The sequence below is a fragment of the Ranitomeya imitator genome, chromosome 1 (assembly GCF_032444005.1).
Source record: "Ranitomeya imitator isolate aRanImi1 chromosome 1, aRanImi1.pri, whole genome shotgun sequence".
Classification (NCBI taxonomy): Eukaryota; Metazoa; Chordata; class Amphibia; order Anura; family Dendrobatidae; genus Ranitomeya; species Ranitomeya imitator.
Genome location: NC_091282.1, coordinates 1,051,643,392 through 1,051,670,039, shown reverse-complemented (window position 1 = coordinate 1,051,670,039; position 26,648 = coordinate 1,051,643,392). Strand labels below are relative to the sequence as shown.

Below are 26,648 nucleotides of genomic sequence, written 5' to 3'. Positions count from 1 at the left end.
CAGGTTACCGCCGGACACTGAGGCCGTGTCCCCATCCGGGCTGAACTGCACTGAGAAAATGTCACTGAATTCACTGTAGATCTTTGATATTTTAGATGTACTGTGGATGCTATTCCATCTCCAGTCATTCTAGCGCTGCCCCTATATCGCAGCAATATTTCAGCCACTATTCGCATAACTGCTGCAACCAGTCACTGACTTTATACGTTGTGATTGGCTGAACTGGTCAGGTAATGGGGCAGTGTCTAGACCAATGAGTGATTAATAATAATAATAATCTTTATTTTTATATAGAGCTAACATATTCCGCAGCGCTTTACAGTTTGCACACATTATCATCACTGTCCCCGACGAGGCTCACAATCTAAATTCCCTATCAGTATGTGTTTGGAATGTGGGAGGAAACCGGAGTACCCGGAGGAAACCCACGCAAACACGGAGAGAACATACAAACTCTTTACAGATGTTGCTCTTAGTGGGGCTTGAACCCAAGACTCCAGCGCTGCAAGGCTGCTGTGCTATCCACTGCGCCACCGTGCTGCCCTATTGCATAGGTGAACAATTTTTTCTGTATTAATTTAGCCCATTTTTAAAATATCTCAGACATTCAGACTGGGAGAAAAGTGCCCTGTTGTGGTGATCAGCTTAAGTTACGTATTTGTCCTATGCATAAGCTATATATTCTTGTAACCAGAATATCCATTTAACCTTCGTCAGGCTGCATAATTTTACAACGTTAACAGGCTGCAGAGGTACAATTGTACCTTCATATATATTTTATTGAAATTTGGCGGCCAATATATTCTGGACCAAAACTGCAGAGATGTCACAAAATTTCAGCCCTCTACGGCTTTTTGAAAAAAAAAAAAGTTATTGCAATTTTAAAACGGAATAGTTACAATTGTACCTACTCAGCCGGACGAAGGTTAAAAGAGTTGTCCACTAATGAAAAAAAATGATACTCCCCTCCCAGAATGGCATATCTCTTCCATACTATCCTGTACGTCCCCCACCGGTCAACTAGAATAAAAATCCAGCTGGAAGGTTAAGTAAGCACGGAAGGCACAGTATTTCTTCCCTTCAGATGACATATGAACGCTGCAGTCATCGCTGACTGCAGTGCTGATGAATTGCCCCTGCCAAGTGTTGGTCTCCTGAGGACAAAGATTTGATTTTGGAGGAGCAGAGCAGATCCAGGAGGGGAGAATTACCGTATATACTCGAGTATAAGCCGACCCAAGTATAAGCTGAGGCACCTACTTTTCCCTCAAAATACTGGGTAAGCTTATTGACTCAAGTATAAACCGGGTATGCATTGTCCCCTCATCCCTATTGTGGTGTGCATGGCTCCCCCGTCCCTGTCATTGTATGCATGACTCCCTTGTCCCTGTACTGGTATGCATGGCTCACCATCCTTTCTTGCATGCATGACTCCCCCGTCCTTTTCCTAGTATGCATGGCTCCCCACCCCTGTCCTCGTATGCATGGTTCCCCCGTCCCTGTCCTTGTATGCATGGCTCCCCAGTCCCTGTCCTTGTTTGCATGGCTCCCCTGTCTCTGTCCTTCTATGCATCTCTCCCCGTCCCTATCCTTGTATGCATGGCTCCCTAGTCCCTGTCCCTGTATGCATGGCTCCCCGTCCCTGTCCTTGTATGCATGGCTCCCCAGTCCCTGTCCTTGTATGTATGGCTCCCCGTCCCTATCCTTGTATGCAGGGCTCCCTAGTCCCTGTCCTTGCATGCATGGCTCCCCACCCCTTTCCTCGTATGCATGGCGCCCGAGTCCCTGTCATTGTATGCATGGCTCCCCAGTCCCTATCCTTGTATGTATGGCTCCCCCGTCTCTGTCCTTGTGTGCATGGCGGGGTTATACAGAGCTCATCAATATGGAGGACTACATGGCAGCAGGTTTACTAGTCCTCTAGTGATAAAACTACAGCGAGCAGCCTAGTAAGTAACACATCGCTGGAATCAGGGTCTCAATCTGTACATTATTCTGCTCTCAGATTAGGTGGCAAAAACCTGGTGACTTTAAAAATTCCTATAAAGTCTCTAAAACACTAAAGTAAGCTGCTTAAATACTGTATTTGTTATTTTAGGTTAATGTCCATGTGTTATTTTTTTATCTCGTTTATAATAACTACTAATTTGCTTCTTATTTTCAGCTTGATCATCTAAAGAACTTAACCGCAACAATGGAACTAGGTAGATCTCATTCAAACAGGTAATTAGCTTAGTTACTTGCCATTAAAATTAGATATTCGGTGATTTGGGAACAGCAGTTAAAGATAACGCATATGCCTTCATCATAATCCATGTAACTTTACTGCAGTCTTAAAGTACCGTACAGTATAAACGTGCGTATAAGCGTGCCCGAATATAAGCTGAGGCACCTAATTTTATCACAAAAAACTGGGAAAACTTATTGACTAGAGTATAAGCCTGGTATGCATGGCCCCCCTCATCCCAATCCTGGTGTACATGACTTCCTCATCCCCATCCTGGTAAGCATAGCTCCCTCATCCCTATACTGGTATGCATGTGCTCGATCCTCATCCCTAGGCTAGTATGCATGGTCCCCTCATCCCCATCCTGGTATGCATGGCCCCCTCATCCCTATACTGGTATGCATGCCCCATTCATCCACATCCTGGTATGCTTGGCACCCTCATCCCCATCCTGGTATGCATGACTTCCCATCAGAAATACATAAAAAAAAAAAAAACATCCTACTTACCTTCCCTGCGCTCCCTTGAAGGATCCTGTTCTGATGCCAGTAACTGATTTATGCTTGTAAGCAGCGCATGGCAGGGACATCATGTGCTGCTTGCAAGCAGAGGACAGCTGCCGGAATACTCACTTCTCCCCATGCCGGGACTATGGGCCTGTGCAGCAGTGAATATTCATCAACCCCTCTCTGACCTTAGACGTACTATCCCATCGAGGTGACCTGGGCCTATCTGACCCTCGACGAGATTGTACATCATATGCGATCGGCCGCACTCACAGGGGGAGCGCGGCCGGGTGTCAGCTGATTATCATAGCTGATATCCGGCACTATGGGCCAGGAGCGGTCCCAGACCGCTCCCGGCACATGAACACCCAGATCAAAAATGATAGCAGCGTTCCGGCAACGTAGGGAAGCACGCAGGGGGGGCTCCCTGCGTGCTTCCCTGAGAGCCTCGGAACAACGTGATGTGAACTCGTTGCTCCGAGGGTCTCCTACCTCATCCTCCCTGCAGGCCCGGATACAAAATGGCTGTGGGGGGCCTTCCGAGTCCTGCAGGGAGGTGGCTTGCAAGCGCCCGCTCATTGCAGGCGCCAGCAAGCCTGGAGCACTGCCTGTCAGATCGCTAATCTGACACGGTGCTTTGCAAAGTATCAGAACAATATATAGTGATGTCCCACCCTGGGCCAAAGTAAAAAAGTTTAAAAAAAAAAATAAATTCATAAATAATGAAAAAAAAAAAAAAAAAAAAAAATATATATATATATATATATATATTGTTTCAATAAATACATTACAGCACTACGAGAGAGGGGATCCGCCCTTCAGGAACAGGAAACCTACAGATACAAAAGGGCGGCACCTCTCCCCATGCATCAGTTGGTTTCCTGTTCCTGAAGGGACAGGATCCTACAGATGAAATCTCATAGGAATGGATCCCAGGCCGGCCGGCCGATTCAGGTAGTGGGGGGGTCTCCTACCTCGGTGCGGAAGCCCCTGGAAGACGTCACGGTGGTCCTGGCTGGACTGCACGTCAGTGACGTATACAGCAGGGAGCAGAGTCCGGAGGATTCCTGATCTCCTCTAGCGCCGGCGCCGGTAAGTATAGCGCTCCTTCGTTCCATACGGCGGTGCAGCGCGGTGGTGAGGTAGCGGTGTCAGGAGGGGAACGCTGTCCGGAGCACTGCTGCGTGCTCTTCGGCGTCCTGCACCGCTGTCAGCGTCTGCTGGAGCGTTTCCGGGTGCGGTGACGTCGGGGGGGGGGCGGAGTCAGCAGGCGCTTCCGGGTCACTGGGTGACTGCGCATGCGCAGTTCATCCAAGATGACGGCGCCCATCGATCCTGAACACCGGATTCCTCACAGACTGCGCTGACCCCCCAGCTGCAGCCTCATCAGCAGGAACCAATGAGAGTGGCGCCAGGCAGCCTGCTGACCGGATCTGAGGGGGATTTAAGCAGGAGCTGGGTTTAGAGCTCTGCTTTTGGCCACATCTGCATCATGGAGAGTGATGGTGAGCGGCAGCTTCAGCTGCCGGATGAGGTGCGACAGAAGCCCACGGAGAAGGAGCATGCCAGAAGTGACCAGTCCAGCTGTAAAAGCTCATCCAAGCAGGGACCTAGAGCATCGACTGGCAAAGAACCCCCTCGTGTTCCGGTACCTTTTTTTGGCGTACGCTGGTAAGTGAGCTACGTGAATGTTCACTCAGTGACGCGGGCCCCTTATACTTTGTCATTCTAGGGGAAGAAAAGTGCAAAGTCGAAACATAAGGAGTGTGCCCTGTGTGAAGTCCCTTTAGAAGAGGACTCTGGCCGATTCTGTCTGCCTCTGGACCGGGTGGATAAATTAGTTAAGTCAGTCAGAGGTACGATGGGCTTAGAAGAACCTAAGACGCAGCTTTCCCGTCAGGAGCTAATGTTCAGCGGCTTGGAACACAAGAAACGTAGATCCTTTCCGGTGAATGATAAGATTCTCCGGGAATGGAAAAAAACGGAGAAGAAAGGTTCATTTCCACCAGCTTTAAAGCGCAGGTATCCCTTTGAGGATGCGGCTGTGGATACCTGGGACAAGGCTCCTAAATTAGATACGGCGGTGGCGAAGGCATCAAAGAGAGCCGCATTACCTTTCGAGGACATGGGATCCCTTAAAGACCATCTTGACAGGAAGGTGTATACCTTCCTTAAAGGTACCTGGGAGATGGCAGCTGGATCCTTGAGACCGGCAGTGGCTGCGACATGTACAGCCAGATCCCTAATGGTCTGGCTGGAACAGTTGGAATCCCAGCTTAAAGAAGGCACTTCCAGAAATTCAATTATAAGTGCGCTTCCAGTGATTCAGGCTGCTGCGGCTTTCCTGTCGGACGCGTCGGTGGATTCGGTCAGAATGGCGGCCAGAGCAGCAGGACTCTCCAACGCGGCTCGTAGAGCCTTATGGTTGAAGTGTTGGTCGGGTGATATTCAGTCAAGATCCAAGTTATGCGCTATCCCATGTAAAGGGGAATATCTCTTTGGGCCAACCTTGGATGAGCTGCTTGAAAAGGCTGGGGATGATAAGAAGAAATTCCCTAATTTGTCATCAGCCTCTTACCGGCGTCCATTCAACAGAAGGAGATTTGGTCGTGGAAGGAAGCGCGCATCCTCGCCCTCTAGAGAGAATTTTAGATCGGAGGATAGACGCAGGAGAGGTACGGGTTACATGTTTCGCCGTTCCTCAAAAGAACGTAAGAAACCAGACCAATGACTAAGAATCCCTGTGGGAGGGAGATTGTCAGCCTTCTCTTCCGCATGGACTAACATCACAAATAGTGACTGGGTCCGAGGTATTATATCGGAAGGTCTGAAACTGGAATTTATTCACTGGCCTCAGGATAAATTTATGCTAACCCCCTTACGTTCCTCCACTATTGAACAGACGGCTTTAGAGGCAGAGGTCATGAATTTATGCCTTAAACATGTGCTGATTGAGGTCCCAGAGTCAGAAAGAGGAAGAGGTTTCTACTCTCCTCTATTTCTGATTCAAAAACCAGACAAGTCATTTAGGACTATTATTAATCTTAAATCCCTTAATGAGTACCTGGTTAATACCACATTTAAAATGGAGTCAATCAGCTCTGCAATAAAGATGTTGTTCAAACACTGCTTCATGGTAGTTGTGGACTTAAAGGATGCATACTATCATGTTCCTATCCATGGAAATTTCCAGAGGTTTCTACGTGTGGCGGTGTCTATGGGAGGTATTGTTCGCCATTTTAAATTTAGAGCCCTTCCCTTCGGCCTCTCAGCATCTCCCTGGGTATTTACTAAAGTAGTTGCGGAGGTCATGGCGCACTTACGTGAATCCGATATCCTCATTATCCCTTATCTGGATGATTTCCTGATAGTTGGAAACTCAGCAGACCATTGCCTTGCTCAGGTAAAAACAGCTATATCTAAACTAGAACATCTGGGCTGGATCATAAATTATGAAAAATCCCGATTACAACCCCTAAAAACCCAGAGATTCCTAGGGCTGCTGTTAAATTCCGAGTCTCAACAATGCTGTCTTCCACCTGATAAGCTATTTCATATCCAACAACAGGTGTTAAAAGCAATTAATAAACCAACCATGACTCTTAGACAGGCTATGTCTTTGTTAGGTTCCCTAACTTCCTGTATTCCCGCCGTCCGTTGGGCCCAGTTCCACTCCAGACCTTTACAGTTTGACGTACTGCATTATGATAGAGCCTTACAGGGTTCCTTGCAGGGTCAGATGACATTGAGTCCAGTGGTTCTTGCATCTCTTAGATGGTGGCTAGAGGAAGACAATCTGTCAGCAGGAGTTCCCTGGGTGACACAGGTGACTCGGGTAATCACAGCGGACGCCAGCCCCACGGGGTGGGGGGCACACATGGGTGAAGTTGTAGTTCAGGGTCTATGGGACCCCCAAATATCAGCCTCTTCCAATCAGAAGGAGTTGATGGCAATTGAATTCTCAATTAAGGAACTCCTCGTATATATACAGGATCACCATGTCAAAATCCTCTCCGACAACCAGGTGGCAGTGGCCTACGTGAATCACCAAGGTGGAACACGCTCCGAGTCCCTGATGGAAGTAGCGGATCGCCTGCTCCAGACAGCAGAAAACCATTTTCTATCTTTATCAGCAGTACATATGAAAGGGAAAGAGAATATAAGAGCAGACTTTCTAAGTTGAAACTCCTTAAGACAAGGAGAATGGTCTCTGAACACAAAAATCTTCAACCAGATTGTCCGCATGTGGGGTCATCCAGAGGTGGACTTATTTGCCACCAAGGACAACAGAAAGACAAAAAAATTATGTTCCTTTAATCCCAGGGAATATCCGCTGGCAGTGGATGCCTTCCTGATCAGATGGGATTTCTGGTTGGCTTATGCGTTCCCCCCGCTTAACCTATTGCCTCTGGTGGTCAGAAAGATAAGGGAGGATCAAGCGAGAATCATACTGATCGCTCCGTTCTGGCCCAGAAGGGCTTGGTTTTCCTGGCTCAGGACCATGTCTGTGGAAGACCCCTGGGTACTTCCGGACATTCCGGACTTACTTCATCAAGGTCCGATCAACCATCCACAAGTGAAGGGTCTCCATTTGACGGCATGGTTTTTGAGAGGTCACTGTTAAAAAACAGAGGGTTTTCTCCAAATCTAATTGATACCCTTATGAAGAGTAGGAAACACATAACAACTAAGATCTACTCTAGAACTTGGAGGAAGTTTCTGGCCTCTTCAAATTTTAATATTGAAGAGGGTATACCAATCAACCAGATTCTAGAATTCCTGCAGAGAGGGCTAGAGATAAATCTACCCACAAGTACGCTAAAAGTACAAGTCTCAGCCCTAGGGGCCCTATTTTCTTGTAACATTGCTGGCAACTATTGGGTATCAAGGTTTATCAAAGCATCTAGTAGATCCAGACCTATACACAGAAATAGGTCAATACCTTGGGATCTCAACCTAGTCCTTTCAGCCTTGACTAAAGAACCATTTGAGCCCTTTCATTCAGCCTCACTTAAATTACTATTCCTCAAAACAGCATTTTTGGTGGCAATTACATCTGCTCGTAGGGTAGGAGACATACAGGCTCTTTCTAGGCTTTCCCCTTATACAGAGTTTCTACAGGACAGAGTAGTCCTCAGACCGGATCCAGCTTATTTGCCAAAGGTGGCCTCAGATTTTCACAGATCTCAGGAGATAGTTTTACCGTCATTTCTCCCTAATCCTTCTAATCCTAAAGAGGAGCTACTCCATACATTAGATGTTAGGAGATGTCTATTAGAATATATCTCAGTCACTGATGCTTGGAAGAGAGAGGATGCGTTGTTTCTATCCTTCCAAGGTCCCAGGAAAGGACTTAGAGTGTCAAAGTACACGCTAGCGAAGTGGATTAGGGAGGCTATCTCTCTGGCTTATACTGCAGGTGGAGGTCCGGCTCCGCAGAATCTGAGGGCACATTCTACCCGGGCCATGGCTACATCCTGGGCGGAAAGATCTGGAGTTTCGATCGACCAGATATGTAAGGCAGCCACGTGGTCATCCCCTTCCACCTTTTTCAAGCACTATAGGTTGGACTTGGGGTTCTCTTCTGATCTCACTTTCGGGTTAAGGGTGCTACAGGCTATAGTCCCTCCCTAAGGTAGTTTACATCTGTAATTCTCTTGTAGTGCTGTCATGGGAATCCGAATAAAGCATTAAGCTACTTACTGGTAGCAGCATTTTTAGGAGGCCCATGACAGCACCCTTAGTTCCCTCCCTATTCACGTGGGGGTTGCACTTCCTATAGTGTATTTATTGAGATAGATAGATCTCACGTGTGGTATCTAGTTCGTTATGATGGATTGTTTTTGTATATAAGCGGTATATAATGTATATTTGTGTGCCACTAACCGCGGTAGTCCTCTCAGGCTCTGAAATACAACTGATGCATGGGGAGAGGTGCCGCCCTTTTTTATCTGTAGGTTTCCTGTTCCTGAAGGGCGGATCCCCTCTCTCGTAGTGCTGTCATGGGCCTCCGAAAAATGCTGCTACCAGTAAGTAGCTTAATGCTATCTAAATAATAAACAGTACACATATTTAGTATCGCCGTGTCCGTAACGACCCGACCTATAAAACTCTCCCACTAGTTAACCCCTTCAGTGAACACTGTAAAAAAAAAAAAAAAAAAAACGTGGCAAAAAACAACGCTTTATTATCATACCGCCAAACAAAAAGTGGAATAACACGCAATAAAAAAGACAGATATAATTAACCATGGTACCACTGAAATCATCATCTTGTCCCGCAAAAAAAAGATGCCATACAGCATCATCAGCGAAAATATAAAAGACTTAGTCCTCAGAATAAAGCGATGCAAAAATAATTATTTTTTATATAAAATAGTTTTTATCGTATAAAAAGCGCCAAAACATTAAAAAATGATATAAATGAGGTATCGCTGTAATTGTACTGACCCGAAGAATAAAACTGCTTTATTAATTTTACCAAATGTGGAACGGTATAAATGCCCCCAACCCCCCCAAATAAATTCAAGAATTGCCGATTTTTGGTCTTTCTGCCTCACAAAAATCGGAATAAAAAGCGATCAAAAATTGTCACGTGCCCAAAAATAGTACCAATAAAAACGTCAACTCGTCCTGCAAAAAACAAAACCTCACATGACTCTGTGGACCAAAATGTGGAAAAACTATAGTTCTCAAAATGTGGAGACGTAAAAACTATTTTTTGCAATAAAAAACGTCTTTTAGTGTGTGACAGCTGCCAATCATAAAAATCCACTAAAAAACCCGCTATAAAAGTAAATCAAACCCCCCTTCATCACACCCTTAGTTAGGGAAGAATAATCAAATTAAAAAAATGTATTTATTTCCATTTTCCCATTAGGATTAGTGTTGGGGCTAAAGTTAGGGTTGGGGCTAAAGTTAGGGTTAGGGTTGGGGCTACAGTTAGGGTTAGGGCTACAGTTAGGGTTAGGGTTGGGGCTACAGTTAGGGTTGGGGCTAAAGTTAGGGTTAGGGATGGGGCTACAGTTAGGGTGTGGATTGGGGCTACAGTTAGGGTTAGGATTGGGGCTACAGTTAGGGTTAGGGTTGGTGCTAAAGTTAGGGTTGGGGCTACAGTTAGGGTTAGGGTTGGGGCTACAGTTAGGGTTGGGGCTACAGTTAGGGTTAGGGTTGGGGCTAAAGTTAGGGTTAGGTTTAGGATTAGGGGTGTGGTTAGGGTTGGGGTTAGGGGTGTGTTTGGGTTAGGGTTTTAGTTAGAATTGGGGGGTTTCCACTGTTTAGGCACATCCGGGGCTCTCCAAACGCGACATGTCGTCCGATCTCAATTCCTGCCAATTCTGCGTTTAAAAACTAAAACAGTGCTCCTTCCCTTCTGAGCTCTCCCGTGCGCCAAAATAGGGGTTTACCCCAACATATGGTGTATCAGCGTACTCAGGACAAATTGCACAACAACTTTTGGTGTCCAATTTCTCTGGTTACCCTTGAGCAAATAATAATTTGGGGGGCTAAAAAATCATTTTTGTGGAAAATTAATGATTTTTTATTTTCATGGCTCTGCGTTTATAAACTGTAGTGAAACACTTGGGGGTTCAAAGTTCTCACAACACATCTAGATAAGTTCCTCGGATGGTCTAGTTTCCAATATGGGGTCACTTGTGGGGTGTTTCTACTGTTTAGGTACATCAGGGGCACTGCAAACGCAATGTGATGCCTGCAGACCAATCCATCTAATTCTGCATTCCAAACAGCGCTCCTTCCCTTCCAATCTCTGCTATGCGCCCAAATGGTGGTTCCCCCCACATGTGGGATATCTGCATACTCAGGACAAATTGGACAACAACTTTTGGGGTCCAATTTCACCTGGTACCCTTGGTAAAATACAAAACTGGGTGCAAAAAAAGAATTTTAGTGGAAAAAAAAAAGAATTTTTATTTTCACGGCTCTGCGTTGTAAACTGTAGTGAAACACTTGGGGGTTTAAAGTTCTCACAACATATCTAGATAAGTTCCTTAGGGGGTCTACTTTCCAAAATGGTGTCACGTGTGGGGGGTTTCAATGTTTAGGCACATCAGTGGCTCTCCAAACGTGACATGGTGTCCTATCTCCATTCCAGTCAATTTTGCATTGAAAAGTCAAACGGCGCTCCTTCCCTTCCGAGCTTTGCCATGCACCCAAACAGTGGTTTACCCCCACATATGGGGTATCAGCGTACTCAGGACTAATTGAACAACAACTTTTGGGGTCCAATTTCTTCTGTTACCCTTGGGAAAATAAAATTGAGGGCAAAAAGATCATTTTTGTGAAAAAATGATTTATTTTTTATTTTTTTATGGCTGTACATTTATTACCCTTGGTAACAAATTGAAGCTGAAGTAAAAAATTTTATGAGAAAAGTTAAATGTTCATTTTTTTAAACATTCCAAAAATTCCTGTGAAATACCTGAAGGGTTAATAAACTTCTTGAATTTGGTTTTGAGCACCTTGAGGGGTGCAGTTTTTAGAATGGTGTCACACTTGGGTATTTTCTATCTTATAGACCCCTCAAAGTGACTTCAAATGTGATGTAGTCCCTAAAAAAATGGTGTTGTAAAAATGAGAAATTGTTGGTCAACTTTTAACCCTTACAACTCCCTAACTAAAAAAAAATTTGGTTCCAAAATTGTGCTGATGTAAAGTAGACATGTGGGAAATGTTACTTATTAAGTATTTTGTGTGACATAGCTCTGTGATTTAAGGGCTTAAAAATTCAAATTTGGAAAATTGCGAAATTTTCAAACTTTTCACCAAATTTCCATTTTTTTCACAAATAAATGCAGGTAATATCAAAGAAATTTTACCACTATCATGAAGTACAATATGTCACGAGAAAACTTTGTCAGAATCATCAGGATCCGTTGAAGCGTTACAGAATTATAACCTCATAAAGGGACAGTGGTCAGAATTGTTAAAATTGGCCCAGTCATTAACGTTCAAACCACCCTTGGGGGTAAAAGGGTTAATCTTTAATAGCGGGAACAGGAACCTCAGCCGCTGGCTTGCTTGCAGCCAGGCTATCGTGTGTACGCGCTACTAAAGGGACTGAACATTCACTGCTCTCCCTTAAGTAGCTGGCACATGTGATTGCCTGGTTGCTACAGGATGCTTGCGGCTGCTACTACTGTGCCCGCTATTAAAGAGAAAGGTATATTCATTGCTCTCCATGCTCATGGGAGTGTAGAGCAGTGAATATTCTTTCCCTTAAGCAGTGGGCACACTTCAGAGCCCTCCAGCTGCAGGAAGCTGGCGGCTGCGGCTAACAGCGTGTCAGCTGTTAAAGAGAAATGAATATCACTACTCTCCACTCCCATGGGCATGGAGAGTAGTGCATATTAATTTCTCTTTAGTAGCGGTAACAGGTGTTAGCTGCAGCAGCTGGCTCCTTCCTCCTATCAGCCGCTGTTCCGTTGCTGCCGCTCCTCCATCTTATAGTCCGAAAAATACTGTAAGTGGGACCCTTACGCGAGTATAAGCAAAGGGGGTTTTTCAGCCTAAAAAATGTGCTGAAAAACTCGGCTTATATACACAAGTATATGCGGTAGTTCTGTCGCCATATTTCACAATACAAATATGCATCATTAAATATATTTCTTAGACCAATGAGACTGGTATACTTACTTTGAAAATCCATGTTGTCAGAATGGCTCTATGATTCTGATATTATGAGTACTATTTTATGAGTCTAGCTCTTGCTGGGCTCATAAAATGCTCATCTTTACATCGTATATGAGGCGATGAAAGTTATATACTGTGGTAGATTGGCTCACACAGCTGCCCCAGGAGGTAGACACAGAAACGCTGTCTCTTAAAATTTTCCACTGGTTTATTAAAGGTACTGCATAAACCAGTGCAGCGTTAGAAAAACAAGCACAGCCTTTCTGGCCTAACGGGAAAACAAAAACAAAAGTTGCTTTGTGGATCAGCTCGCTCAGGAACAAACAACAAAAGGTTCAGCTTACCTTATCATGAAAACACAGCTCTGGAACTTGCATCTGCAGGCACAACCAACACTGAATAAGCTAAAAGGCTGTGTATTTATCTTCTGGACTCCACCCTGGGGTGGAGATATGGTGAATAATCTCCCACCCATTTAACAGCTGTTCACTTAACCTAGCCCTAAACAAGTATGATCAACACCCTCTCAGTGTGCTAGGTTCATATCGCTGAAGCCAACAACCTCAATACATAATACATATCTCTTCTCCAATACTTTGCTGTCGCATATCCTCCCCTCTGCCCAATAGTTTTTCTCAAAGCAGGAGAGTTTCCTACTTAAATACGGGACTGGATGTTCCTCCCCATTTACTTCTTGGTACGACACCACTCCCATCCCGACCTCTGAGATGTCCATTAGGACCAACAGTTCCCTACTGAAGTCTGGTGCGATCAAGACCAGCTGCTTACATAGGGCGAGCTACAACTCTTGGAACGTCATCTCTGCTTCATTTTACCATCTATGTATTCGTCCCCTTATGAAGGTCAGTCAGGGGTACGGCTATCATAGAGAAATTCAGGATAGTGTTCCACCATTCCCAGAAACGTCCGAACCTGTTTCTTAGAGACCGGTTCCTGACAATTTTGGATTGCCTCCACCTTATTCACTTGCGGCTTTAATTTGCCTTTTCTGGCATAGCCCAAGTATTTTGCCAACTCTTTCCCCATGGCACACTTCTTTAGGTTTATGATACACCCCGCCTTCCTTTGTGCGTCTAGCATGGCTTGAATCTTCTGCAGATGACTTTCCCAATCTGGGCTGAATATCACAGTATTCAGTCCAGGATCCTTTGGAAGGTAGCCTGAATAGCATTCTCGCATACTGGAAGCAATTGTCAAAGTGTAGAAAAGGCCATCTTCTCCTTGGCACTCTTTGAGGAGGATTTGCCAGTAACCTTTTGTTAGGTTCAGGGTGGTGACGTATCTGGCTGACCCTAGCCTCTCTAAGAGTTCATCGTTGTGGAGCATCGTAAGCGCACCTCCTTCAAAATCACCTCGCAGCGGACTTCGGGGATTCTATATGGTTTTTGGTTCTCCCACACATGTGGTTCCGTCTGGATTTCATGTTCAACAACCTGTGTATGTCCGGTTGAAGCCGTTTTCAGCAGTTGTTTCAGGGCCAGTGACAGTGTCTCTGCCACTGTTATATCCTCAACCTTGGCCTCAGGATTGGCCCCTAGGCATGTAGCTTCCACTGGTTCCCTGTCTTGCCACCATTTAAGCAGGTTGATGTGGTACATTTGGTACGGCTTTCTTCTCCCTGGCTTGTGGACCTTGTAGTTGACGTCACTCAGCTTTTTGACAACCTCTTATGGCCCCTGCCACTTGGCCAGAAATGTACTGTTAACTGTTGGGATCAACACCAACAATTGGTCTCCAGTGTAAAACTGTCTCAGCCTTGATGACCAATTGTAGACCTTAGCCAGGGCCTTTTGTGCATGAAGGAGGCTCTCTTTCACGATCAGCATTACCCTCACGATCTTGTCCTGCATCTGTGCCACATACTCAATGATAATTCAGTTGGGTGTAACCTCTGCTTCCCAGGTCTCCTTTGCAATATCCAAAAGTCACGAAGGGTGCCGTCTGTATAACAACTCGAATGATGAGAACCCCGTAGAGGCCTGTGGAACTTCCATAATAGAGAACAGCAGGTACGGGAGTAGGCAGTCCCAGTTTCGGCCATCCTTTTCCACTACCTTCTTATGCAGGGACTTCAAGGTCTTATTGAACCTCTCCATCCATGGATAGTACACTGACTTCCTGAGTTGTCTAATCTGGAGAATCTTACATGACTCTCGCATTACCTTGGACATTAATGACATTCCTTGGTCCATCAGAATTTCCTTTGGCAGGCTCGTCCGGGAGAAAATATAAACTAGCTCTAGGGGTATGCTTTTGGCGGAGGAGTTTCATAGTGGTACCATCTCCGGGTACCGTGTTGCATAGCCCATGATGAGGTTCATGGCAATGCCGAACAAGGTCCGTGGCAATCCGGTCAAAAGGAACCTGTATAATGGGTAACAGCACTAGGGGACTTCGGAAGAGGGAGACGGGAGCAGTTAGCTTACAGGTAGGACAGGACCATCAATAATTAACAATCTCTTGGTGACTCCCAGGCCACTAGAACCTTTGAAATACCTGCTTCTGGGTTTTATCTACACCTAAATGCCCACTCAAGACATGAGAATGGGCCAGGTCTGGTACCCTATGCTTATAGGGTTCCGGTACAAACAGCTGCTCTAATACTTCCCATCTCAGTTTAGTGACCCGATATAGCAGATCCTCATTTACTGCAAAATCTAGAAACCTTGTGCCGGACCCCGGCTCTTCGGCAACTCCATTGATCACAGTAACATTTTCCAGTGCCCCTTTTAAGATAAGGTCCTCCATTTGAGCAGTCCCAAAAATCTTCTCAGACACCAAACTCAGCAATATTGGCCTCATGTGTCACTGTCTTGTCCTCGTCACCCGCAAAGACACACAAGGGGAACTTACCCGCCTCTGACTGCGATGGGGATTCTTCGTGGTTAAACTGGCTTCTATCTGAGAAACTTGGTGCCCCCACCTTTCGCCATAAGTCCCAGAACAAACTAAAGTCCCTCCCTACTATTATTGGGTGCAGCAGGTCCTTAACTGCTCTGACCTCGTGTGACTCAGTGCCACAGGTCATTTTTATAGACAGTCTGGCAACAGAGTAGTCCTTGACGTTCCCGTGAATACAGCGGACGTTACGATTTTTTTGGATCAACTGTTGGTGAAGTGTGGCCTTTACCTGGGTCACCAAACTCCCCGAGTCCAAGAGTCCCGACACCAGTACCCCATTTATTGTCATGGGACATGCTTGTGGGTTCTCGCTAGTCTGATAGTCCACACTGCAGGCTGTATAGGCATAATACAAAACGCGCATCCCCATGCTGCAGTCCATTGGTTCGGTGGACCTAGGACAATGGACAGCTATGTGCCCTGAACTGTGACATCGCCAACAAATTAAGTCTTTAGAAGTAACGCCTTAGCGATCTTTTGGTCCTCGGACTCCCCCCAGATTTATTTATGCTACCCTTCTTTTGAGAGTCAATCTCTTTCTGGGTACCCCAGTACAGGAATGCAATGACCGCCTGCTTTCCTTTAAGGGAACCTGACAGCAGTTTTGGCCGATATAATATGCGGCTATTACATTTCAGGGCTTATACACAAGAGGGCAGGACAAAGTATGCCTGCTCAGGAGTGTGATGCCAGGGAGCCTATGTGGATGATGCAGGGTTGCGTCAACCACAAGAAGCAAGTAGGAGGGCAGCGATCATAAGAAGGTGAGCGGCGCTGGACCAAGAAGAGCGACACCCACTGGACTGGACCGCCCTGCAGGTGAGTATAATAAAACTTATTTTTCAGTTCTTCCAGGTCAGGGTCGGGGCTTATATACAGCATTATAAAATGCTGTATTTAAGTCCTGAAAGGTCATGGCCATATCTTATATTGGCCAAAACCGCTGACAGGTTCACTTTAAGGACTTCTTGGTATAGTGAAATCCCCACCACAAAATGCCTTAGTCACTTATTAAGTAACCATTTAAAGGGTTTGTCCAGGATTTTCAAATAATTTAAAACTGATTTATCAGTAGCTATGTAAAAATATTTCTAGACTTGTCTTTGAAATTGCTAAATGGACATATCAATAGTTCAGGGTGTAAAATCTTGTGACAGATTCCCATCAACCCCTTAATGATCAAAGGTAATTTTGGTTTTGCATTTTCATTTTTTGCTTTCCTTCTTCCCAGAGCCATAACATTTTTATTTTTTGATCAAAATGGCCATGTGATTGCTTGTTTTTGCGGGACGAATTGTACTTTTGAATGACACCATTGGTTATATCATGTCTCGTACTAGAAAGCAGGAAAAAAATTCCAAGTGCAGTGAAATTGCAAAAAAAAGTGCAATCCCACACTTTTTTTGTTTGGCTTTTTTACTAGGTTCAATAAATTCTAAAACTGACCTGCCATTATGATTCTCCAGGACATTACGAGTTCATAGATACCAAACATGTCTAGGTTCTTTTTTATGTAAGAGGTGGAAAAAATTCCAAACTTTGTTAAAAAAAATTGCGACATTTTCCGATACCCATAATGTCTCCCTTATCCAAGATCACGGGTTGGGTGAGAGCTTATTTTTTGCGTGCCAAGCTGACGTTTTTAATGATGCCAATTTTTGAGTTTTTGATCAAAATGGCCATGTGATTGCTTGCTTTTGCGTGAATGACACCATTGGTTATACCATGTCTCACTAGAAAGCAGGAAAAAATTTCCAAGTGCAGTGAAATTGCAAAAAAAGTGCAATCCCACACTTTTTTTGTTTGGCTTTTTTACTATGTTCAATAAATTCTAAAACTGACCTGCCATTATGATTCTCCAGTACATTACGAGTTCATAGATACCAAACATGTCTAGGTTCGTTTTTATGTAAGTGGTGAAAAAAATTCCAAACTTTGTTAAAAAAAAATTGCGACATTTTCCAATACCTATAGTGTCTCCCTTATTCAAGATCTCGGGTCGGGTGAGGGCTTATTTTTTGCGTGCCGAGCTGACGGTTTTAATGATGCCAGATTAGTGCAGATATGATCTTTTGATCACCTGTTATTGCATTGTAATGCAATGTCATGGCAACCAGAAAAAACGTAATTCTGGCGTTTTTACTTTTTTTTCTCACTACGCCATTTAGCGATCAGGTTAATCTTTTTTTTTTTCATTGATAGATTCTGAAAGCAGCGATACCAAATATGCGTGTTTGATTTTTGAACTTTTATATTTATAAAAAAATGTTTATATATTTTTAAAAACATTTTTTTTTTACTTTGGGCATGCTTCAATAGTCTCCATGGTAGATTAGAAATTGCCATAACCCGATCGGCTCAGATACAACTAGGCGATGATCAGATCGCCTATATGTAGCTGAATTACTCACTTGCTATGAGCGCCGATCACTGGCCGGCGCTCACAGCAAGTCGGCAGTGACAACCATAGAGATCTCCAGGAAGACCTCTGGTTGTCATGCCAACCCCGCGATCACATGACGGGGGTCACCAGTGGGCAGATTTCCAGCGCAATTGCCGGAAGCGCTTGTTAAATGCCACTGTCAGAATTTGATAATAGCCGCGGGTGGATCACAAGTCCACCCGTGACTGTTTCAGGCACATGTCAGCTGTTCAAAACAGCTAACATGTTCCGGGAAGGATGTGGGCTCATCGCCGGAGCCCACATCAAAGGGAGGGAGTCGGACATTGACATGCTATTACACCCGATATCGGAAAGGGGTTAAAGGGAATCTATCAGTGGGATCACCTTCTAAGTGTCTAGTTGGTCAGGTAGGTATTAGGGACCTTAGTAAAACTATACCTTGACATCTGTGATCTGATGTCATATGCCGTAGTAATTTGTAATCCAGATTTTACTTATGTAAAGGAACTGTTAAGATCTGTGGGCCAGACACAGATTTCCCTGAGAATCTGCCTCCTGATCTTGTTTCTAATGGAAGGGGAAATTACCAGTGTGAGCCATGTAATGACTGAGAGTCTACTCTCCTGATCTACACGTCTCACACTGGTAACCGTCGCTTTCAGTTAGAAAGGTTCAGGGAGTTTAAGCTCAGATGTTTCTCTGATCCCAGGTGCTAGAACAGGAGCTCAGCTGTCCTATCACAACAGAGCCTCCAGTCCATCAAACACAGGGCTCCCATTCAGGTTTATTCGACAGCAGCATAAAACCAGTGTTTCAACATAAGTCTCATAAATGACTGTCGTAAAAAGATGTATTTGTGGTCTTTGGGGTAGTAAATCTATTACTGTAAAGCTCAACATTTATTAGTGTTCTTTGCAATAATTTCTTGGAAAATGTATGCAATACTCTTTTATTTCCCTAACCCCATATAAAATACTTACTACTTTCCATTTCAGAGGATAAAACCCTTTTTACATAAGAATGTTTCTGGTTTTATCTAATTACATTTTGCTTAACAAGGTCACCTTGGCCTTCACTACAGAGCCATAGTCTCCTTGTAGTTTTGATGGATCCTTGATAGGAGCTTATCTTCTTTTCCTTTCATCATTTGCTTCCATTCTATGCACATCTCCAATTGGAAAGCTGTGATTAATATTTCATTTCGGTGATATGTGACCGATGTGCTAATATTGCTCCAAATGGAATGGCTATCCTCCTGGAAATATTAGATTCAGAAGTCTTGAATCTTGAGACCAGGGTGTGCTTCCATTACACTTTAATTTGACTTAATTTGCATTATAGCAAAGTCACAGTGTATACAGATATGAGGGCAGAAGTAGTTGCTATCTGTCTAAAAATGCAACAAATGTATCTGTATACATGTTAGAATTATCTTTATTCCATCATGGGTGGGAGTATATGTATATTATTCATATTTCATCATTTATACAATCATATTGATATTTAATAATTGATAATATTTACATGTAATATTTGTACAGCCATGAGAAAAAACTACGGTAAGTAACTCTATGGAATGTATATCAGGACATTAGAATAAGGACATAAGGTCCTTAGAAGGTCGTAAAATTACGGTAGGTCATTAAATCATGAACGTGTCTGTCCATACTTGACATAGCACTTCCTACCCATAAACACATCTGGACTTTTATCTGTACTGTCTGACGAGAGTACCATAACTGACTTTGTTGACCACAGCAACCAATCAAAGCTCAGCTTTCTTTTTATAGAGAGTCTTGGTGAAATGAAAGCTGTGCTGTGATTGGTTACTATGCACAACATAAAGCCAAATGGAAATATAGCTAAAACACATAAAATCCCTCAGCAGAAGATTATAAATCTATACAAGGAGGCGGGGCAAAAATAATTACATCTATTGATATAATATTGATATAAATATGAGTAATTAATTTAAAATGAAACAATAACTATTGTCTCCTTCTGTCGGCCCTGCTGCTGTTGCCATAGCAGATCACAGAGTAGATTGAAGGTAGATAAGGTGTAGCTAATGTTAGCTGTTCCCAGGAGAGTGCGGGAGCCTGCACAAGAAGCAGGGGGTTGTGGGAAATGTAGTTTCCAGCGGTCACATGGGCAGCACTGAAGGACCGCCCATTCACACTGGTCAGAGAGAGGCATGATGGAGAAGTTGGAGTAAGGACGTAGCCTATGAGTATCTGAAGGCTTCGCTGGTTACTTTTGAGACGTTATTTAGCTAAAGTGCCTATGAACAACATAATCGAAATTGGGATAATCCCTTTATGGCTGTTACTGTTAATAATGTTCAGTGGTGAAAGGGTTACAGTAACTTAACAAACTGTAAAATAAATGTACATGGCAGCCTGAATTCCTAAAAGATGGGAATGCAATGAAATATATATGAAAGCAGTCTCCCTGCACTCACCGCATCAAATATTCATTAGTGGCTGTTTTGTGCTGAAGGTTTTTAGCAGCTGCATTTAAGTGAATAGATTATAGATGCATTATGAATGTGAGTTATATAAATGTGATCTGCAGGAATATGCTGAGTTACTCTTTGGTTTTTTTCTGTTTTATCTTTACCATTGTTTATGTTTGAAGAGTTAAAGCTAAACCATGAAATTTTGAGACACTTATATCATAGGAAACGTTTAATAGGATTATAGGATGTATGCTTGTGGTTTCATTCACATAGAAGGTGGCCTGATTAGGAACCCAACCTCTTCGTTTCCAGCCTTTAAACCCTTGTTTTAAATGGGGTTCATTGAGCTCCACCAACACAGATGTGAATAGAGACTTACTCGCATCAAGGAATTATCACCGTCATAAACCCCCTGGGAAGTTTTTTTAAGAAATACAATTCTCCAATCCTTTTTTTTTTTTAATGATGCCAAAATTATTAATGTTAGTGCTCCTCGCTTCTCATGGTGCTAGTACGATCAGTTATTAAAAGAGTTGTCTATTATGTGGGCAACCCCTTTTTGGTCCCTAATTTTCCCCCCTGGAAAATAATAACCTTTATATTCACCTCCAGTGCAGGTGCTCATCAGCGGTGTCGACTCTTGCTCCCCCGGGGCTCACGTAACTCAAAAATGCAAGCAATCCCTCCGCCAAGCAGCACTGGCTTTATTCTCCCTACTTTCGGACAAATCAAGGTATGACGTCCTTGGGACAGGAGAGAAGCCAGAGCTGATTGGCCATAAGTGACGGGAGCCCCGGGAGAGCCAGTTACAACACCGTAGCAACAGCATCGGCATATGATGGGAATATGTGTTATTATTTTACTGGGGGAAAACATAGGGGTTGTCCGAGTAGTGAACAAGCCTTTTAAGCAATGGCAGTTTATGAGATGCGAATCCCCCTTTAATTTGGAAGTGTGCCACAAGAAATCCCCTAACTTCACTGCTTTCTTTTGCAGCAATGAGCATTTGCAGGACATTAAGTTTGTTATTTGATTACAGATCTTTATCTGCCTCACAAACCAGGAAGTCTTCAAAACTCGGCTCTCGGGTCTCTGCTAAGTCCCGATATTTGGGAACATTAACAATACTGGACACATCTGTTAATAAAGAAAGCGGTGAAGTAGAAGCGGCTGATAAACTGCGTGCTACTGTTTATCAGGTAACCAATTTATAATGGATTTATATGACTGGGATGAGGGAGGACACTCAATAACTGCGTCCTGCACAACTAACAGATTTCAATCAATTTCTTGTATCATTCCCCGCAGGGCATTCATTGCTTTTTTATTCTGTTGTGTTCTTTCTTGTGAATCAAGTGCTCTAACTTACTTAGTTTTATTATTTATATGGCGTTCAGAAGACAATATATAAAAGGCGCTTGTAATGGATCATACATGTACAGGGTTTCAGTGAAAGCCATTTGTTCAATAGTAAATATAGATAACTTAATATAGACATGATTTAGTTTTCTGGTCCACACTGAATAACATGAAAGTAGGCGTGAGTCAGAATGAGCAGAGGAGCATGCACAGCGTCGCATGATTGTTGAGAAATACAGCACACAATTCCCCCTTTCATGGGGATGGAAACTTGTGCCCACTTTAACTATCACTGAAAAAAATGAGAGTTGTGCCTATTGTCTTCCAGACTTACTTAGTTTCTAACTTCCATGTGCCAGAGAACCCTACTAGGTTGCAATTCAGACCCCAAGTTTTTTTGGCAAAATGCCAAAAACTACAGTTTGAGAGGAATTGTATATTTGCATGTCGCCCTTACAAGCTTCAAATCCCCATCCTTGCATAATGCATAAGATATGTCTTAGTGGTATGCATATGGCTGCTTTTCAAGATTGCAGAGTGTGGTGAAATATGTGTATATATATCTATATGTGTGTAGTGACATATTTCTAGGGTTATATGTGTGACTAGTGATAATGTAACATCTGTCCTGAAGGCAAGTCGCACCTAGGTATTAATAGGTACTTCCTTGGGACTAGTAGAAATTGTGTCTCCATATCTCACCAGGAGGTCTAGCTTGGGCCAAGAAGAAAAGTAACATTTGGCACCTCTTAGGTCTTGGAGGGGACATGCTAATTGCGGCCTGAGGGAATCTATTCCTGAGAGCCTTTTCACAAGAGAAAATATATTAATTGGGGGCGCTGCCGTGGCCCAATCAAACAGGCTATGATATTAACCTGACCTCCAGACCAAAGTTATAAATTTAGGCTGCAGACAGAGAATTGTGTTCACATGATGGGGGTAGCCTGAGAAGCTGGTGTGATCCAATCTACATTCGTCCTACCCTCAGGGAGCAGAAAGCAACTACCAGTTAGATAATTTCTGTAAGTTTCTCCTGTTTATTTTGATACTGTTTGCATAAGTTGTATGTCTTTTTATTATCATATTTTTATACCTTTTTCTTATTCAAAGCATTGGACCTTTTGTTATTAAAGTATAAAACTTTAACAAGTTGAACCTTGAATGTTCTAAAAGAATCCATAGCCTAAGGTGTGTGAGCCTCATAAGTGATAGACATATTTTTATTAGTATTATTATTTCCGGGACTCATCGCCCGTGTATTCGATGAGTGGTGGCAGCGTGTATGAGCGGGTGTGTGGCCTGGGTCGGTGTGTGATTTATGCTCCCATTACAGCATAGGACAGAGGTTGAGTGCTGGACTGAGAGTGGGAAGATAGATTAACCCTTGCAGGCACAACCCCAAGTCACGTGTGAGAGCAGGCACGTGACAAATAAGTGACACCACGGAGAAGGGATCTGTGTTATGACCTGGTGGTCAGGATAATAATGGACCTGGTGGTTAAGAGCACACGTAATGACCTGATAGTTACTGATAATAAAGGACGAGCTCTGGGACGTGGGAACTCTGCTGACCGCAATCCCTAATCCTATCAAACACAGTAGAAATAGCCGTGGATTGCGCCTAACGCTTCCTATGCAACTCGGCACAGCCTAAGAAACTAGCTAGCCCTGAAGATAGAAAAATAAAGCCTACCTTGCCTCAGAGAAATTCCCCAAAGGAAAAGGCAGCCCCCCACATATAATGACTGTGAGTAAGATGAAAATACAAACACAGAGATGAAATAGATATAGCAAAGTGAGGCCCGACTTACTGAACAGACCGAGGATAGGAAAGGTTACTTTGCGATCAGCACAAAAACCTACAAAAAGACCACGCAGAGGGCGCAAAAAGACCCTCCGCACCGACTCACGGTGCGGAGGCGCTCCCTCTGCGTCCCAGAGCTTCCAGCAAGCAAGACAACAATAAAAATTGCAAGCTGGACAGAAAAATAGCAAACCAAAGAAATACAAGCTGGAACTTAACTTCTGTTGGGAAGACAGGTCACAAGAACGATCCAGGAGTGAACTAAACCAATACTGGAACATTGACAGGTGGCATGGAGCAAAGATCTAAGTGGAGTTAAATAGAGCAGCAGCTAACGAATTAACCTCGTCACCTGTGGAAGGAAACTCAGAAACACCCACCAGAGGAAGTCCATGGACAGAACCAGCCGAAGTACCATTCATGACCACAGGAGGGAGCCCGACAACAGAATTCACAACAGTACCCCCCCCCCCCCTTGAGGAGGGGTCACCGAACCCTCACCAGAGCCCCCAGGCCGACCAGGATGAGCCAAATGAAAGGCACAAACCAGATCGGCAGCATGAACATCAGAGGCAAAAACCCAGGAATTATCTTCCTGACCATAACCCTTCCACTTGACCAGGTACTGGAGTTTCCGTCTCGAAACACGAGAATCCAAAATCTTCTCCACCACATACTCCAACTCCCCCTCAACCAACACCGGGGCAGGAGGATCAACGGATGGAACCACAGGCGCCACGTATCTCCGCAATAACGACCTATAGAACACATTATGGATGGCAAAAGAAGCAGGAAGGGCCAAACGAAATGACACAGGATTGATAACCTCAGAAATCTTATACGGACCAATGAAACAAGGCTTAAACTTAGGAGAGGAAACCTTCATAGGAACATAACGAGACGACAACCAAACCAAATCCCCAACACAAAGTCGGAGACCCACACAGCGCCGGCGGTTAGCGAAACGGTGACCCTTCTCCTGGGACAATGTCAAATTGTCCACCACATGAGTCCAAATCTGCTGCAACCTATCCACCACAGTATCTACACCAGGACAGTCCAAAGACTCAACCTGCCCTGAAGAGAAACGAGGATGGAAACCAGAATTGCAGAAAAACGGCGAAACTAAAGTAGCCGAGCTGGCCCGATTATTAAGGGCGAACTCAGCCAACGGCAAAAAGGACACCCAATCATCCTGATCAGCAGAAACAAAGCATCTCAGCTATGTTTCCAAAGTTTGATTAGTTCGTTCGGTTTGGCCATTTGTCTGAGGATGGAAAGCCGAGGAAAAAGACAAATCAATGCCCATCCTAGCACAAAAGGATCGCCAAAACCTCGAAACAAACTGGGAACCTCTGTCAGAAACGATGTTCTCCGGGATACCATGTAAACGAACCACATGCTGGAAAAATAACGGCACCAAATCAGAGGAGGAAGGCAATTTAGACCAAATGGACCATCTTAGAAAAGCGATCACAAACCACCCAAATGACCGGCATCTTTTGAGAGACGGGGAGATCCGAAATAAAATCCATAGAAATATGCGTCCAGGGCCTCTTCGGGACCGGCAAGGGCAAATGCAACCCACTGGCACGAGAACAGCAGGGCTTAGCCCGAGCACAAGTCCCACAGGACTGCACAAAAGAACGCACATCCCGTGACAAAGACGGCCACCAAAAGGATCTAGCCACCAAATCTCTGGTACCAAAGATTCCAGGATGCCCAGCCAACACTGAACAATGAATCTCAGAGATAACTCTACTAGTCCATCTATCAGGGACAAACAGTTTCTCCGCTGGGCAACGGTCAGGTCTATCAGCCTGAAATTTTTGCAGCACCCGCCGCAAATCAGGGGAGATGGCAGACAAAATTACCCCCTCTTTGAGAATACCCGCCGCCTCAGGAACACCCGGAGAGTTAGGCACAAAACTCCTTGACAGGGCATCAGCCTTCACATTCTTAGAGCCCGGAAGGTACGAAACCACAAAATCAAAACGGGAGAAAAATAACGACCATCGAGCCTGTCTCGGATTCAACCGTTTGGCAGACTCAAGATAAGTCAAATTCTTGTGATCTGTCAAGACCACCACGCGATGCTTGGCTCCTTCCAGCCAATGACGCCACTCCTCGAATGCCCACTTTATGGCCAACAACTCACGATTACCAACATCATAGTTACGCTCAGCAGGTGAAAACTTTCTAGAAAAGAAAGCACATGGCTTCATCACCAAGCCATCAGAACTTCTTTGCGACAAAACAGCTCCTGCTCCAATCTCAGAAGCATCAACCTCAACCTGAAACGGGAGCGAAACATCTGGCTGGCACAACACAGGGGCAGAAGAAAAACGACGCTTCAATTCCTGAAAAGCCTCTACAGCTGCAGAAGACCAATTGACCACATCAGCACCCTTCTTGGTCAAATCAGTCAACGGTTTAGCAACAGTAGAAAAATTAGCGATGAAGCGCCGACAAAAAATTAGCAAAGCCCAGGAACTTCTGCAGGCTCTTCACAGATGTCGGCTGAGTCCATTCGTAAATGGCCTGGACTTTAACAGGGTCCATCTCGATAGTAGAAGGGGAAAAAATGAACCCCAAAAATGAAACCTTCTGAACTCCAAAGAGACACTTTGACCCCTTCACAAACAAGGAATTCGCACGAAGGACCTGGAACACCATTCTGACCTGCTTCACATGAGACTCCCAATCATCCGAAAAGACCAAAATATCATCCAAATACACAATCAGGAATTGATCCAGGTACTCTCGGAAGATGTCATGCATAAAGGACTGAAATACTGATGGAGCATTGGAAAGCCCGAATGGCATAACCAGGTACTCAAAATGGCCCTCGGGCATATTAAATGCTGTTTTCCATTCATCGCCTTGTTTAATACACACAAGATTATACGCCCCTCGAAGATCTATCTTGGTGAACCAACTAACCCCTTTAATACGAGCAAACAAATCAGATAGCAGCGGCAAAGGATACTGAAATTTGACTGTAATTTTATTAAGAAGGCGGTAATCAATACAAGGTCTCAAAGAACCATCCTTCTTGGCCACAAAAAAGAACCCTGCTCCTAACGGTGATGACGACGGGCGAATATGGCCTTTCTCCAAGGATTCCTTAATATAACTCCGCATAGCGGCATGTTCTGGCACAGATAAATTGAACAATCGGCCCTTAGGAAACTTACTACCAGGAATCAAATTAATAGCACAATCGCAATCCCTATGAGGAGGTAGGGCACTGGCTTTGGGCTCATCAAATACATCCCGATAATCCGACAAAAACTCTGGAACTTCAGAAGGGGTGGA

The 26,648-nt window shown here is 44.2% G+C and overlaps 1 protein-coding gene across 2 annotated transcripts in view; it reads left to right on the top strand.

The window, feature by feature from the left end:
• MAP9 (microtubule associated protein 9) overlaps window positions 1–26,648 on the top strand; it is a 286,412-nt gene that overhangs the window by 174,545 nt on the left and 85,219 nt on the right. For both annotated transcript variants that reach the window (XM_069744116.1, XM_069744115.1), the window contains 2 exons: window positions 2,165–2,223; window positions 21,207–21,366. In XM_069744116.1, coding sequence (XP_069600217.1) covers window positions 2,165–2,223; window positions 21,207–21,366 — 219 coding nt within the window. The remainder of the gene's footprint in view (window positions 1–2,164; window positions 2,224–21,206; window positions 21,367–26,648) is intronic.